The 17,599-nt window shown below is 39.6% G+C and overlaps 1 protein-coding gene across 2 annotated transcripts; it reads right to left on the bottom strand.

Annotated features, from left to right (window-relative positions):
- Positions 1-1,638: 1,638 nt before the first annotated feature.
- Positions 1,639-13,196, bottom strand: LOC104114083 (dnaJ protein homolog 2-like). 2 transcript variants are annotated; one of them, XM_009624443.4, is made up of 8 exons: positions 12,987-13,196; positions 10,919-11,089; positions 5,755-5,923; positions 5,448-5,592; positions 3,260-3,393; positions 2,960-3,102; positions 2,500-2,698; positions 1,639-2,229 (listed from the first exon to the last, which is right to left on the bottom strand). In XM_009624443.4, exons 2-8 carry the CDS (start codon positions 11,066-11,068, stop codon positions 1,904-1,906), a joined length of 1,266 nt encoding a protein of 421 aa, XP_009622738.1. In that variant the 5' UTR covers positions 11,069-11,089; positions 12,987-13,196; the 3' UTR covers positions 1,639-1,903. The 2 variants fall into 2 exon arrangements, with proteins under 2 accessions (XP_009622738.1, XP_009622737.1); XM_009624442.4 differs by having other exon boundaries at positions 10,919-11,086.
- Positions 13,197-17,599: the final 4,403 nt, after the last annotated feature.

Here is a 17,599-nt window from a genome sequence, read left to right as displayed (position 1 = left end):
GGAGCTGTTTGGCATTAGGATAGATGCACTTTTAAATGTTTGGGAAAAGAATGTAAATGATCCATCCCTTTTTGCAACAATTAATAGTGATTCAAAATAGATACATCATTTCAGACTCAAAACAAATGGTGCACGTTATGATACGACTTCTTCAAAAAGTTTACCACTTAATTAGTGGATGATTGGATTGTTAAATACTATTTGAAAAGGAAAGGGAAGGGGTGTGGAACTTAGAGAAAAGGCTTATAAAAAAAGAAACTTTTTTAGCAAATTAAATTGCCACTCTGCTATCCACCAAAACCTAGTGAAGTACCCCACTTTTTGTTTTCCTTTTATGGTCTTTTATTTTCGGAATAATGCATAAAACCTACGTAAAACTTGATTCAATTTATAACTTGCACACCTAAACTATGATGTGTTTATATTTCCTCCTTCAAATTGTTTTGTCCGTGTCTATTACCACCCTAGACCAGAATTTGGTGAGATGTGTTTTGTACTAAGCAAGCTATCGATAGGGTTGTTCTAAAGGATAAAATCGACCAGTTATTAATAGAATTCCTTGACGTTAAAAGAGATACAGTATCTTAAAATTATTGTATCATATATATTTAGTACGTAGAGCGCAAAATAATGTGTGCAATCATACTCAGTATATAAAATAAAAACTAGATGAAAAAATGCAGCTCCGCCAATTGCCACAAATGTAGTCTCCTTAAAAGAAGCTCTCGATTGGTTAAAGTATGTATCGCCTACAACGCTACAATACACATGCACCTTTCAATTTTCCAGAAAAGCTACATCAATTATTTTCTTGAATTTAATGAGCTAAACAATTCGACATGTTCTATTAATATGAAGCGGTCCGCTTTGCCTGCTAAATAGGAGTAGCCAAAAGGTCTTTTATTGTCATAAATTTCTTTACAACAAAGTGTTAAATGCACCAATAATTGGTTCTTTAAATTGAAGTTGACATTTAGATGAATCAAGATCATTTGTTTTCCCTCTCATATTTGTACGAACAAAGCCCATTTGCCTATTATCTTGTGGCATTCTTTTGTGAGCTATAGCTGGCATGTTTTTTTTTTTGTTTATTAGCATGAAATAATAATCATAGTAGGATATTTTTCTTATATGAAAAAGTAAATTACGTAAACAAATAAGCAGTTCTTTTGTAGTCTACAAAACTCGTCAATCTCTAGCCTGTAATATGATATTAGCGGTACTGGAAAAAATATTAAAATAATTAATTATAGAGTTAACAAAGCAAAAACAAATCACCTTATATGCTAAAAATTGAATAGTTTAATAATTTTTAAGTTGTTTATAAACAGAACAATGTCAAACATTCTAAGATATCACAAAACAAAAATAGTGTTATATAGATGTCTGGGGAATGGTACCATATAAATTAGAATAGACGGAGTTCCCTTCAAATATCCCTCGTTACATTGGTACCTTTGCTACATTTTAGTAATGTGATAATAGAATAGAGGCCTCCATGAATTGCAGCTCGTAAAGAAAAATATTTATAATGGAAATTTAAAAAAAAAAAAAAAAAAAGACAACAACCACCGACCGCAACAACAAATCCTCCGACTGCGGGGTTAATCACTATGGATTTAAAAGGTACACAGATGATTTCTTATCTAAGTATTACTTCAATTTCATGCAGTAATTGCTATAAAAGGATTGTGAGATATAATGTAAGCTCACAAGTCCAAGTGAGCAATGACATGCAGGAGTAGGACTATCAAAATGCCATTAACAAAAACCATAAATAAGAACTAAGGAAGCCTAATTCCTTTACAATTATCCCTAAAGCAAATAGTCAGTGTCCTTTGCTGCAAAAACATAGCCAAAAAGTTACTTGGGATACGAATAAAAATACAAGCATCTTACAAACCTATTGCTGGTTACAGGCCACACGATGTACGTTCGGCTCATCATCATCCGAGTCATAAGCCTCTTGCTGTCGTTGCTTCTCCTTGCGCCTCATTTCTTCCTCGATGTTCACATTGTGCATGGTAGTTTCTTCACACTTATCCAACTCCATTTCCGATGAACCCTTCCCTGGTCTTGCCGGTAGAATAGTCCCTATGCCGCGGCATGTCTCAGGGGAAAGAACCCCTGATTCTGGAAAATCCACATTGAAATGGATATAAAGCCGACCCTTAATGAAAGGCCTGCCATAACTGGGCATGCCTTCATCATTTATTGCCTTGTATTGATCTGCAAAAGACAACCGAATGATTATATATCCCCTGTGCAGTAGCCTGGTGATCAATGAAGTGGGTGAAAACCATAGGCGATGACCAGGGTTCAAATTCCACCAAAGACGAAATGCTAGGTGATTTCTTCATATTTGTCTAAATCTTGGTCGATAGAGTTACCAGTCGATAATTGAGGTGCCCGTAAGTTGGCTCGGATACCACCGCAATTAGAAAAATATATATCCTTTGCAATATCTGACAGGACAGCACAAAGGAAGCAGGTGCTTACCAGGTTTTATGACTTCTCCAGGGTTTGATTTGATTAAAAGCTGCCTCCCATCAAGATGAGTGAGGACAAATTGAAAGCCACAAAGAGCTTCAGTCAAAGTAAGTGTGTGTTCCATATAAAGATCATCAAACTTCCGCTTAAACTTTGAGTGGTCCTTCTGTTGTAGAACAAAGACAATATCTCCAGTGATGGTATCAGGCTGCAGAACAACAATAAGACTAAAATATGAGAACATACAAGTCCTCTGTCAAAGTAAAATGAGCAATGCTCAAAATGGAAAGGGGAAGCAAATAGCTTGATATATTATTTTAGGAGGTGATATACTCCACTTAAAAAGCACCGCAATGACTAGTCCTAGACTAAGAAGAACTAGAGTTTCTCTTTGCAAATGTTGCCCAACATATTTTGAAACACATATAACATGTAAAAAGAACTGAAAGAGAAGGCAAACTACACTTACAGCTTCATCTGCTTCCCCTTCGAAAACTATCTTCTGGTTATGTTGCATTCCTTTCTCTACATTTACTTCCAGCGCCTTCTTTTCTTGTGAAACTTTGTTTCCTTTGCACTGTGAGCACCTGTCCCTCTCACTGATAACCTCTCCTGCGTCAACACATTAAATTTCGAGGATTTACCAACTCTTTTCTACCTTTTTCTTTCTTTTCTTGTGGATAGGTGAAGAGGGGACGCCACCAACTTTTCCCTTCTTTCAACATGGAACACAGAATATCGGAATAACCATTATATTTTCATCAACTACCTGAGCCTCGGCATTCAGGACAAACATGTTGCATCTGTTGGATCATTCCTGGAGCAATCTGTCTTGTTGTGACACGCATTCCAGTACCTTGACATCCATAACATCTCCCAGATGCTCCACTCTTTGAACCTTTCCTGATAACACAATGGAAGACTACCCAACAAATCACAAATATGTAGAAAAATTAAGTCAACTAACAAATTACTACACCTTAAAATGACCTCCAAAAAATACTATCTGGTCTGTCAGTTCAACTTACATATAAATTTTAGAAAACGACTAAATGCACAACAAACTTCTCTCTGAAGCATTCAATTTGTTTCCAACAATGCTCCCAGGCCTTTTATCATTAAATACTAAAAAAAAGATTCTTGTTTTAATACATTAATAATAAAACACATTTTTTTTTCTTTTTTGAAAGGTTGAAACTGTTATCTTACATTTCTCTGTTAATTGAGAACATCAACCAACACCCACATCAGTACCTACCCCATACAGCCTAAGAAAAGAGGAGCACTATTTTAAATTAGAAAGATGTATTCACAAGCATCCTAATTGATTCTAGGTACACCACAACATCAGAACTGATATTGAAGCCATATTGAATCAAATAAAATTAAAGATGAAAGCAAATAAAGGAGCACCCATGGACACTAGCAGCATGGATACGCACAACTTTTCAAAAGCAGAGAGATAGAGCTCAAAGAGGACTTACAGTAAAATCTGTATACAAAAGCTCCATCTATTAAATAATATAAGAGCGCTTTCAGAAGTTTCAACCTCACAAAAATAAGATTCAATCCTTTTTTTGGATAATGGTAATATCCAAATAAAATTGAGCGCACCTCGACTAATCCACAAGATACCTGCTGTTGCACCGCTTTTAAAAGGTGTTTAAGATGAAGTACAACAGTTTAGTAAGGGTGTCCACACCTGCCACCTCCCAGCAATACAGTTACCGACAAATCTATCCATCAAATTCAAGCTACTTGATCAATGAAGATAAAATACCTTAATTAATTCAAAGTGCTTTAGGAAAAATATGTTCTGATACTAGAGATCTAAATCCAGTTGTGAAGTCTTTATCCGAATTAGAACTTGGCTAAACAAAGGGATAAGGAGACTCTACTTTATCATGAGAATTCATCCATTACTTCCTCAATGCAATCTCTTTAGAGCTTTGTTGCCTTTCACAAAGTTCAGGAGAAGACGGTTTTAATGAGTAAGTAATTATTTTTTGTGTTCCTAGATATCTGTTACCATAATGGTTGGAAGATGTAAAGGGGCATAAATATGTCACATCAGAGTTTAAATCATATAAAGTAATTATTACAGACTAATTCAAAATTTTAATGTCGACTTGGTCATTCCAGGAAGGAGGTCATATTCTTCGAAAGGACCAAAATAGAAAACAAATCAAAGGAAATAGGCAACAAGCAGAACAAATAATTTGAAGGTATTTTTAAAAGAAAGTTACTATTTAGCACCACAAAGCAAAAGGCAGGAAGTTAGAAATAGTGTCAAGTTTGTGGATTGAAACAAGTGGCTGAAGTGGAAAAAATAATAAAGTATCTATGCCCAGTTGTTAGATATGTGTGCAAGTGTAGTTAACTAGTGTTGTAGTTGGACTCATATACAAGTCATACTTGCAGCCTAATCAAACTTGCATTCGTATTTCTCTGTAATACTTAAAAACAATTGCCGCAGACTTTTGATTGGGCTCGAGACGATGTACAGAATTCACTTGGAAGAACGTATATATAAAATCCTAGTTTACTAGGCACAAAAAATAACCTACATAGTTTTGTGCGATCTTTTGACCTAAAATAGCTTCAAAAACAATAAGATAAGAAAAAGGAAAGGAAGAGTTATCATTTCATTGAAAATTCATCTGACAGAAAGAAGTACAAATGCTCCCACTCCTCCATCAAGTCTAGTTTAAACAAATGTCGATATGACTACACGCACACACACTTTCTGGAATCTTGGTCACCCAGTTCCTTCAAATAATCACACAGAGGCCAAGTGAAAGAAACTCAGCATAGATTATCAGCCTTAATGAGAACAATCCGAATTCAAAAGAGAAATCTCATCATTCAACTCAATACTACATTGAATTCTTGGTCATATAAGCAATATATGACCATCGGCAAAAGATAAGTTCAGAATAATCAGAGAGAGAAAATACCCGTTACACTTGGAACACAATCTATTCCGGGAAAGAGAGAGCTTCTTTGTGGTTCCATTATACAAGTCTTCCAGAGAAACCCTAAGGGTATGCACTACATCTTCACCTTGTTTCTGTCTGCTAGCTCTGAAGCGGCTGCTGCCGCCTGAAACAACCAAGGCCAAATAAATATGCCATCCAACATAATATAAAATATATAAAATGGAGTCAACTCCCAAGTAGGTGGCTCTTTCTATCTACCATCAGAGAGAGAGAGAGAGAGAGAGAGAGAGAGAGAGAGAGAGAGAGAGAGAGAGAGATTTCTTACCCCCAAAGGACCCACCACCAAAGAATGATTCAAATATGTCAAAGTGACTGTGAACACCGCCACCGCTGCTTCCCATTCCTTCTTTAAGTGCATCTTCACCGTACTGATCATAAATGTCTCTCTTCTCTGGATCACTTAGAACATCATATGCCTGAGCCAACCCCTTGAACTGAGAAGATAGAAAACAGACATAAATATAAGACAAGAAGCAAAAGACAAGAACTGTCCCCTCCCACTTGGCCCTTCTTCGAACACATATTGGCATGTTTATACGTTCATGATGCATCATAATCAAAAGGGCGTAAGTGAAGACCTATGTTTCAGTGTACTCTCATGATAACTGTTACGCGGCGCCTTCCTGAAGTTCCTTGGAAGGGCGACGTAAGGCTAAGCAACCGATGTCAATGCGGTTGCTATGCGCCAACTGAGGTCCTCGCCGTACGCTAGACTAGATTGTCAGTGCCGTACGGGAAAACCAATGTCGTGAGCAATTGAGCAGCGGAAAATGAGCAATTGATGATGAAAGCTGATGATTGTATTGATGATGATGAAAGCTATTACAAGATGCAATGCGGTGTCGGGGGAGAGACACCAGTACAGAGAATAGTTTGAATGTTTGAATGCTTTGGTCCCCCTTAATAATGCTTAAAAAAAATAAACCAAAGTTACATGAGTTGACCTAAGAAAGCTGTAGAAGCACACTGAAAATGAATGAAGTAAAACTACTCTATAATTACAATGAAAAGGACTTAGTCTTCTATGGAAGCAAGTCCGATGGCAGCAACTTTGTCTTGAGCAGCAGGGTCTGCGCGCGCATTGCTGTGGGCGCGCTCGGCACTATTTGAATCTGCCAGCGGCTGGACGCTGGTGCTTGGCATTGGATCTGCGCGCGGGGCACTGTCTGTGCTTGCGGCGCTTTTGGCAACATGATGGTTTGCGCGCGGCACTGATGGCATTCGCCAGCCGCTGGCACTGATTATCGGTGGGGCGATAGAGGCGCATGTGCGCTTGTCACTTGGCGCTGCCGAGACTACGGGGCCGACCGTGGCGCTAGGCGTTGGGAGGCTTGCCGGGACGCCACGTGGCTCGTCCAAGGGGTCATGGGTCGATGATGGAAAGCAGCACATGACATTCTCCCCCACCTGAGTTGGCGACGTCCTCGGAGCCTTACCTGCAGGATGATGATGATTGGTCAGGCTCTTGTTGGCTGGGAGGTCTGTTCCCCTCGTTGTTGTGAGATGTCTTTCTGAATGATCTTCCATGTATTTCTGAAATGGCCTGAGGCGGCTGACATGGAAGACTGGATGGATTTTCCACCAGGCTGGTGTGTTCAGCTGGTATGCGGATTTCCCGATGCGCCTTTCAATGGAAAAGGGTCCGATGTATTTTTGCAATAGGCGAAGATCTTGGGTCCTCTTTGCAAACAAGTTCCGCACCGGGGTTCTTACCATCACTTTGTCCCCTGCTTGATGTTGGGCAAAGCGAAGGTTTTGTTCGGCACTTCGTTGCCCTCTCTTGGGCTTTGACAAGATAGCTCCGCACTATCTTCAAAGTTTGCTCCCATTCTGTCGAGAAACTGGCAGCTCGATGAGATGATGGCATGTTTGGTGCATTCACATTTTGTGGGAGTAGCGGTTGCTGTCCGGTAACAATTTCAAAAGCGCTTTTGTTTGTATGGGCGCACTTTTGTGAATTGAAACATAGCTGAGCAGCATCCAGAAGCTTCACCCAATGTGTTTGTGACCCGGTTGCAAATTGGCAGAGATATTCCTCCAGCATGTCATTGAACCGGTCTGTTTGATCATATGTTTGCCGATGATGATGGTTTGAGTTGTAACTCAATTTGGATCCGAGGCAACTGAAGAGTTGGGTCCAAAATTTGATAGTGAAGCGTGGGTCACAGTCACTAATGATGTTGCTGGGCATACCCCAATGTTTGACAACATGAGAGAAGAAGAGTCAAGCTGTATCTTCTGCCGATATGTTCTGTGGGGCTGCGATGAAGGTAGCATACTTAGAAAATTGGTCTACTACCACCATGATGGTTGCATGATTTCCGACCTTGGGTAATCCTGTGATGAAATTCAGGGAAATGCTTTCCCAAGGTCTGTGTGGGACAGGTAGCGGCTCCAAGAGTCCCGCTTGTGCTGAGTGATCTGACTTGTCCTTTTGGAATGCTTGACAAGTCTTCACACGATGAGGGGCGCCATGAGCTGTTGGACGCCGATGATCTGATGTCTATTTGATGATGTTGAGGGCAGCTGGAACCATAGGTTCAAGTCTGTTGGTTCCCTCCTTTAACTGCATGGCCGTGATGTTTCCAGCGACCATCTTCATGGGTATGCACGGTATGGTGCGGGGTTTGGCCCCGTTGTCTCCCATCATTAGGAGCATGTTGGCATATGGTACCGGGATGGTGTAGGTCTGCCTGAGGAATTCCAATCCCACTATCAGTTCGAAGTCATCGATGATAGCTATGTGTAGGTCGAATATTCCCTTGTATGAGCCAAGCTTCATTGGCACTTCTTTGGCTATTCCACTCACTTGCTGAGATGGAGAGTTGATAGCCTTGACACAACCCTTGCATTTTTGCACTGCTAGACCGAGGCGTTGCACCTAAGTTGAGGCCAGGTAGTTGTGGCTAGCACCCGTGTCTATCAATGCCCGAATGGGTCTGCCGTTTACTTTCATGTCAACGAACATTAGGGTCCTCTTTTGTTTTGTGGGAGGCCTCTCGTCCGCCTTTCCTTTCCCTTTCTTGACGATTAAGCATGCGTTCTTCTTGGGGTTACCGGCACTGGTTCCCGCCAAGGTATCATGAATGGAGCCAACAAATGCGTTGAAGGCACCTACTTGTTTGGGGCAGTCTGAGTCGTCGGTATCTGACTCATTTTCAACAATTTGTTGAGCATTGATCTGTGTATTGGGACATTGATTGCTCCAATGTTCCCCGCCGCAATGACGGCATTCTGAAGGGGGCTTACTCCCCTGATTGTTGTTGACTGATGCAGCAATGTTGCTGCTTGAGGAAGGAGTCTTAGATTTGGATGTACCTCGATCTCCTCCGTTTCTGTTGGGGCCACCGTTGCTACGTTGACTCCCGTTGTATCCCCCTCGGACAGGCGGCTGGGGCCTATCCTTCTGAGTTTCCAACTGATAATCCCCAAGGCACTCTGCATCTTGAATGGCCTTGGGCAGGGTATCTACCCGTTGTCTTTGCAGCTCCATACGAGCATGAGGTTTCAAACATTCTATGAATGCGAACAGCTTGTCTTTGCCCCCATATCCCGTATGTTTAGCATGAGTGCGGAGAATTCACGCACGTAGTCCCGCACCGACCTGGTGTGGCGGAGTTCACGCAACTTTCTCCGTGCATTGTATTCCACGTTTTCGGGGAAGAACTGCAGGCGTATGGCTGCCTTCAGTTCTGCCCATGTGTTGAGAGTATCTTCACCGGCTCTGATGGCTTCGTATTTGACTCGCCACCAAAGTTTTGCATCGCCTTGAAGATACATGGCAGCAGTTGCTACCTTTTTGGATTCCTCCAACTGTCCAACGGCATCGAAGTATTGTTCAATGTCGAAGATGAAGTTTTCCACTTCTTTAGCATCCCGGGCTCCGTTGTATGGCTTGGGCTCCGGAATTTTCAGCTTTTGTGGCATGGGGGCAATGTTCATGGCACCCCTGATGTGGTTTTCGCCTCCTTTGAGCAGGCTTTGAAGGGCAGCATTGACAACATTGAGCTGGCCTGTCAAGTTGTCTATGGTTTGCTGCATGACTGTCAGTCTGTCTGCCTCTAGTTCCCGATGGGCTAAATCCTCGGCACGCTCCTGTTGGAGGTCCTCGAATTGGCCATGAATTTTGGTTGCCTCGACGGCAGCCGTTTGCCGGTCTTCCTCAGAGTCTTGACTGATGTTTGCTATGTCATTTTTGGCCTGCCGCATTCTGCGGTCCAGGTCGTCCAACCTTTGCACTAGGCTGGTTTAGGCAACGTATCCACGATGGGCCGTAATGCGTCAACTGTCTGTTCTGGGGTCGTGATGCGATCCCCGTAATTCACCATGGTCAGAAATGGTGATGATGATGGCAACGAGTTCCCTCGTCCGATGTCGAGCCTAGGCTCTGATACCAACTGTTACGCGGCGCCTTCCTGAAGTTCCTGGGAAGGGCGACGTAAGGCTAAGCAACCGATGTCAGTGCGGTTGCTATGCGCCAACTGGATCTCATTGTACGCTAGATTAGATTGTCAGTGTCGTACGGGAAAACCAATATCGTGAGCAATTGAGCAGCGGAAAATGAGCAATTGATGATGAAAGTTGATGATTGTATTGATGATGATGAAAGCTATTACAAGATGCAATGCGGTGTCGGGGGGAGAGACACAAGTACAGAGAATTGTTTGAATGCTTGAATGTTTTGGTCCCCCTTAATAATGCTTAAAAAAAATAAACCAAAATTACATAAGTTGACCTAAGAAAGCTGTAGAAGCACACTGAAAATGAATGAAGTAAAACTACTCTATAATTACAATGAAAAGGACTTAGTCTTCTATGGAAGCAAGTCCGATGGCAGCAACTTTGTCTTGAGCAGTAGGGTCTGCGCGCGCATTGCTGTGGGCGCGCGCGGCACTATTTGGATCTGCCAGCGGCTGGACGCTGGTGCTTGGCATTGGATCTGCGCGCGGGGCACTGTCTGTGCTTGCGGCGCTTTTGGCAACATGATGGTTTGTGCGCGCGGCATTGTCGGTGCGTGCGGCACTGATGGCATTCGCCAGCCGCTGGCACTGATTATCTGTGGGGCGACAGAGGCGCATGTGCGCTTGTCACTTGGCGCTGCCGAGACCACAGGGCCGACCGTGGTGCTAGGCGTTGGGAGGCTTGCCGGGATGCCACGGGGCGCGTCCAAGGAGTCATGGGTCGATGATGGAAAGCAGCCCATGACATAACATATTAGCTCGATTTTATTGACAGCTTGAGGGAAAACTGCCTAAAAAAGCATGTGCAGAGTGTGCACGAGCTAGCACGAACATCACCATTATCAAATCTCAAGATAAAGAAAACATGCAGAGCATCAGAATCAAAATGTTCCATGGGTATTGACGTGAAATATCTGTAATAGCAATATGCAGAGGATTGTACTTGCATATGTAGGATATGCAACTTACTTTCTCAGGGTCACCACCCTTGTCAGGGTGATTTCTTATAGCAGCTTTCCTATATGCCTTCTTAAGCTCATCTTGACTGGCACTTTTTGATACACCAAGAACCTCATAATACTTGGAGTTGTCACTTCTCCTTGGGGCCCGTCCAAACATAATGGTTCAACTTTATGCCTGCTTCAGACACAGAACAAAGAATTCAGACAGCATCAGTAAGCTACACACCAAAACAAAGAAAAAATGGGAAATTTTACATGCAACACGTACAGTAAATAGGCAATTTATGAGAACTGATTAAAAGTATCATTTGGTGGAGGAATACCAATCTAAATTGCTCCGACATGGCAGTTTAGGTGCCGCACCCGTGTCGACACGACATTAGTATGGGTGTGGGTATGGGATCCGTACCGGATCTGGTCAAACAATTTTGGGTACTTTGACCTCGACGGACGAAAAAATTCGAGACAATATACAATTTAATTCCCGAAATCAAAACCAAAACTAGGGTAAATTTGAAGAAAATAGCATACCTTATCTAGGAAATCAATCATTTACTTATCTACAACTTGAGAATAAAAACAAAATCCACACTTTACAAGCTATACATAAGTATTCCACAAAATTTCTCATAATTTAGAGATATTTTTTAAATTTTTATTTTTTTGAATTATTTTTAGCCAGATCCCCGCACCCGTGTTGGTCCTAGGATCCGTATCACCGAATCTTAGAATTTACATCTCGAAGGATCCGACCTCTAAATCCGCACCCGTGTCGGACACCTACACCCGTGTCCGAGCAACTTAGATACCAATCACACCAAGTTAATGAGCAAGATGGAGAAACTTTATCTCTAGTTGATATATCCACCTTACTGAAAATGAAAGCAAAGAACTTGCGAGGAATTTAAGCACAATAGTTACAAAAAGAGTAAAATTAATTTCATGGATAATTTAAGACATTAGATCGATAGATAGACAGATAAAGACAGCAGAAAACCCACAGACAAGATAAATAGAATAACGCAAATCAGCAACGAATTGGTGTACTCTAAAAATCACCAGAACTCAAATCATCTTCTTTTTTTCTAATATCACTAGAAATTAAATCATCCTGAAACTATCTAAACAAAGAAAAGCCTCGATAATGTATCCGTAGCCCCTACAAGAGATCAAAAACGACACTAAAGTATATGCCAAGAACCATGCAAATCAATTTCAGCCTAGAGCAGGTGAAAAATGCGCATCGACTCGGACTCAAACCTACATTGATTTTTTCAATCCTAATGGCAGCAGGGCGAACTATTCTAAAATCCATCCTGATGTCAGCCTGCCAAGTTAGTTAAGTTAAAGCATGTCATTTAACAACATTTGTGATGGGCGTGCTCCACCAAATCTTGCATTGAAGCCATCGAAATCTATATACATTTATACACAGTCCTAATCCAGCTGCATTACTTGAGAGTTTTACTTAGTAAATGACAAATAAAAATCGTTAAAGCTTCATTTTTTCTTTCTTTCCCTAAATTAACAAGAAAAGAGAAAACCTGAAAGGGGCTTTTTTTTTTTTTTGAGATGGTAACATATACCTGAAAGGGGATTTTTACTAGCATATATCAACTTTCACCTCCTCAGCTACTCCACAATTTTTTACCTCACTAAAACAAGGGTCCGAGGGCAAACAATTTGTAATTCTACTTTCCAAATCGTATTTCAGAGAAAAAAAACTAAGAATTTAAAAGAAAAACTTAAGAACATGTTACCAGGCAAGATCTATAGCATGTGCTATTCAAATCTTCCACCTTCAAAATTATAAATACATAGAAACAATAAAGTATTAAGGAAATAGCAAGCGACTTTGCAGCTGGAAAGAAGAAAAAAAAAACCACAAAAAACAAGAAAGGGCACAAAAACAAGGAAACCCCAGTTCAAAATTAACAGCAGTAATATTTAACTCAAACACAAATTAGACCTTTCCACTATAAAACAGTCAAAAAACAGATTAAAGATTTAAACTTTTGTCCTCGCTAACAAAAAGAAACCAAAAATTAAAGTAAGGAAGCTATAGAAAAAGGTACCTGGACAAAGGATTTCTAGAGTGAGAGAGAGAATAGAGAGTTGCTTGCTTGGGTGGTGTAATCTCTTACTCCAAGAAAACTACCAATATTCCAAAGGGTGCAAAGAAAAGCCTTCTGATTTCTGAATACAATCGGGTCACCTAATGAGCTCACAGTGACACCTGCTTGGAGCTGTTCAAAACGGAACCCAACCCGTAAAATTTACTTATGGGTAAAGGGGATTGAGATTAACTTTTATAATTGACGAATTATTTAATTTTTTATCGGATAAATTCTTAACCCGTAAAAAATTATTACATTTACATTTAAATTAATTTATGCACATGAAAATTTTATTTTCTCAAAAAATCAAAATTATCCAATAAAACAGAGAAGGGAAAGAAGATTCATATATTGAACTTGAAGCAAAGCCTTCTTCTTTGATGTCTTTTCAAGAGTTTATTAGTTTATTTAACTTAGCAACCACTTCTCTACGTGAAAGAATTTGGGCAGCTGGTTGAGTTCAATAAGACATGACTTCTTTGAATTGGAGGAGACCACAAATCACTCTTTGAATAATCAAAATCAAACTCTGATAAATCAGAAAACTTTGAGAGTAGCTTTTCTGATCTTTTGGGTTGCTATCCGTTACCATTTAAACTGCTGAAGTGCTAGGTGATATATCTACTTATTGTCTATTTGATTTAGGCGATAAATCATCCGATAATCGCTAAACCGATACCAATTCGCCCGATAACTTATCGATTGGCTAGCGAATTAGTACAATTACAAGCCGAGAACCGATAAACCGAACCGCTAAATATAAATATCCGCCAGATAAGCAGCCCTACTTGGATATGAAATAAAAATCCTTGTACAATGAGCACTCTCTTATTTTTAACTAATAGCTTCTTTGGACATGTATTGTATCGTATTGTTAATTTAAATATAATATTTATTTTAATTGTTACTTAAATTTATTATATCATATCGTTAAATTTGTCGTTACATAACAACCAAAAGTGCAACTTTATGGAACGACCGATTTGATATGGTCGCGTCGTTACCTTATTTTTCCCTCTCATCTTAGCCTTCATTATTATTAAATAAATCTTATTTTATCCTTTATGCTATCTTATAATATAATAATTCTATATCGTACCTTAATTTTTGTTTATAATATTGCAAGTTTATTCTTCCTATTGTTGGTGCATGACATCGTGAATCGACGACAAACAATACAATATATCCAAATATTATATACATCAAAACGATACAGCACAATACAATATAATATATTACTATACAATACATTATAAAACGACACATAACAACCATCCAAACAAACTGCAAAAGATAATGAGATTTCTTGTGTGTCCTAATTAGTCGAGCTTCAAAACTAGTGTGTATACTAATGAAAAATAAATAAATAAATAAATAAATCAATTTTTGTTGTTTGTTTGGGGGAAAATAACTTTGGACAAAAGTGAACTTCTAGTTTTAAAAACTATAAGCAAGTTTCTGAAATAAATTAGAAAGCAAGTAGAAGTAATAATTTTGTTAGCTGCATGAAGAAAAGCATATTGTTTGATTGATCACATAAAAAGAAAATATAGGCATGGCTAAGAATATTTGGTCGACGATATTAAACTAATAGTGGCATGATTTTTGAGTGAATTTAGCAGTGTTATTTTGTGAGAGATCGATAAAATATGAAGTGGGAATATATATTCGAGTTATATATAAGAGTTTTGAAGATAAAAATATTATCAAAACATGTAGTTTCTTACATAATATTTTATGTGTTATTATTGATATAATTTCTAAATTATTCACAGCATAATCAATCTTGACATAACTAGTACTCCGTGTGTATTAATCACGGGACATAAACATGTTTCACGAATAAGCTTTCATTTCAATTTTCAATTATGAGGTATAATTGTATAGGGTAAAATATGTTCATATTTTATACTCTGCATAATAAAGTAAAATGTGGAGCCGGAGGCAGATTGAAAGCGAGGCAAATGGCGATTAGGTTCGAAGGCACCAATCTCGTTCGTTCCCGAAGGGAATGATGTTCATAAAGACAAAATAAATGTATGTCGTCCGGTAGTATTTAATAGGGAATATTCTATAGCATTAAGTACATAGTTCGTCATAGAGAATATGGCATTCATTGCCTACCGTTACACATTCTTTAATGGCCCCTATAATTGTCATTTAAGAAGGGTTTGATCCTAGGACCTTGTTCCCTAGGAACAACTGTAAGTAGTGAGCTCAACAACTATTGTAAGGGAAGGAATTTTCTAAGAAGCTTATACTATACACTGCTCAAAGTTCAATAATATTTTATCTTCTTGCTTATTAATATTGTTACTACTGCCTCCGGAAGTTCTGCTTTCGGAACCAGGATATTTGTTGTCTTATCTCGATTTCAACGCTAAGTCTTACATTCTTATTTAATTTATTTATCATTTTGGGATCAGATCGATTCACTTGTCTATAAACCACATATAAATTTAACTGTACCATTTTACGGGTAATAATTTGGCGCCCACCGTGTGGCTTAGACAGTTGTGTAATTGAGGTGATCCTTGTATCTATTACTAACATGTTTGGTTATTTGTTCTTAGCAAAAATCATAGAAAATAGCAGATAACGATATCAACATCGCACACAATGTTGAGGCCCAAGAAAATTAGCCTCAGCACGAAGATTCGATCAATTGTACCCACAATGAGGGGGATAAGGCCACGCCGGTCCATGGCGAGCAATATCCATGACATGTTCGAGAGGCAACTCCTGTTGACGCTGAAGAAGAGCACGTCGCTGAAACAGTAAGGATCCTGAGGGAGCAACAAAAAGTCATTATGGGCCACCTCTCACGACAAAATTAGGTCATCACGGAGTTGAGGCAGGCGTTGTCGGGTGCTTCCAACAACGCGAATGGACGAGGTCCAATTCCTCCCAGTGCCCTCCCCCACCCCCACAAAAAAAAAAACGTAGAGGGTCGGCAACAATACCCCGAGGGGCGAAGTCGGCTTCGACAGGGCCGGGGGAACGACAACGGATCCGGCAACAACTATGAGAATGATCCCTTTAAAATCGAACTCATGCGATTTATGAGGGAAATAAACGTCTGGATCAAATTCCGGGCGCACCACCAGTCTTGAAAGGAACGGACTTAAGGAAATATACCTAGTTGCCGTTCAATTCAAGCGCGATACCAGAATTGATTCTGAAGCGGTTCAAAATGTCTGATGTGTTGAAGTATGATGGGACTTCGGATTTTCAGGAGCACATCACAAGTATACACGATCATCAAGTAATAAGTGACTAAAAGTCGGATGTCGAACCCACGAGGACTTGTGATTAAATATTAACTAAATTAGACTATCCTAATTATCTAAACAATAATTAAACCTAGAAGTATTTGATTCTAAACTAATTAAAATAAAAAGAAAACAAATAGTGAACGTTGAACAAAAGAAGAGGAGATTTTTTATGTTATCAATGCGATAAAAACGATATAGGGTTATGGGCTATCTAACATTCCTATTATATTCTTCAATTGAATTGACTAACTAATTCATCTAGTTCATTGGTTGATAGGGTTAATATTGCTCGTAAGAATCTGTCGAGTTCTTACTCGCATATTCAAGCTAACCTAATGCTGCACTTTTGCCTTTTCTTCCTATTCTCGCTCCAATTCGTACACTTTCATCCCAAATTACATCTGAATGACTCCTACACATAGAAATATCACAAATTAGCACAAATCATTATGTTATACATTCGAAATCTACGAGACATGAGCACAATGCGAGGCAATATACATAAAAATATGCATACTTTAAGCCGAATATCAACACCCCACACTTAGACTCATGCTCGTCCTCGAGCAATGGAACTACATTAACACCCCAAAACGTACCTATCACTATGAAAGAGCAATTCACAATTAGTTCAATCAAACACTCTACCTTTTGACTATGGTTGATACCGGCAATTAAGCATGAACACACGAATTTCACATTCTTCCCGTTTTTAAACTAGCCCAAGTTTACCCAATGTTGTTCAACCAACTCAAGCAACCTCTCCACAACCACCCTACCTCAAGAGACGACTCGTTACTACTAGGCATCCTCAACTCAGAAGTAGCGCCCCATGCTGCTTGTGGCCCTCAAATGTGCACTTTTACCTTTTCTTCTCATTCTCGCTCCAATTCGCACACTTTCGTCCCAAATTGCACCCGAATGACTCCTACACATAGAAATACCACAAATTAGCATAAATTATTATATTATACATCCGAAATCTATGAGATATGAGCACAATGCGAGATAATATACATAAAAATATGCATACTTTAAGCCGAATATCAATACCCCACACTTAGACTCTTGCTCGTCCTCGAGCAATGGAACTACATTAACACCCCAAAACATACCTATCACTATGAAAGACCAATTCACAATTAATTCAATCAAACACTCTACCTTTTGACTACAGTTGCTACCGGAAATTAAGCATGAACACACGAATTTCACATTTTTCCCATTTTCAAGCTAGCCCAAGTATACACAATGCTATTCAACCAACTCAAGCAACCTCTCCACAACCACCCTACC

This window comes from Nicotiana tomentosiformis, chromosome 1, assembly GCF_000390325.3.
Source record: "Nicotiana tomentosiformis chromosome 1, ASM39032v3, whole genome shotgun sequence".
Taxonomy (NCBI): Eukaryota; Viridiplantae; Streptophyta; class Magnoliopsida; order Solanales; family Solanaceae; genus Nicotiana; species Nicotiana tomentosiformis.
This window is presented reverse-complemented; position numbering and strand designations above follow the sequence as displayed.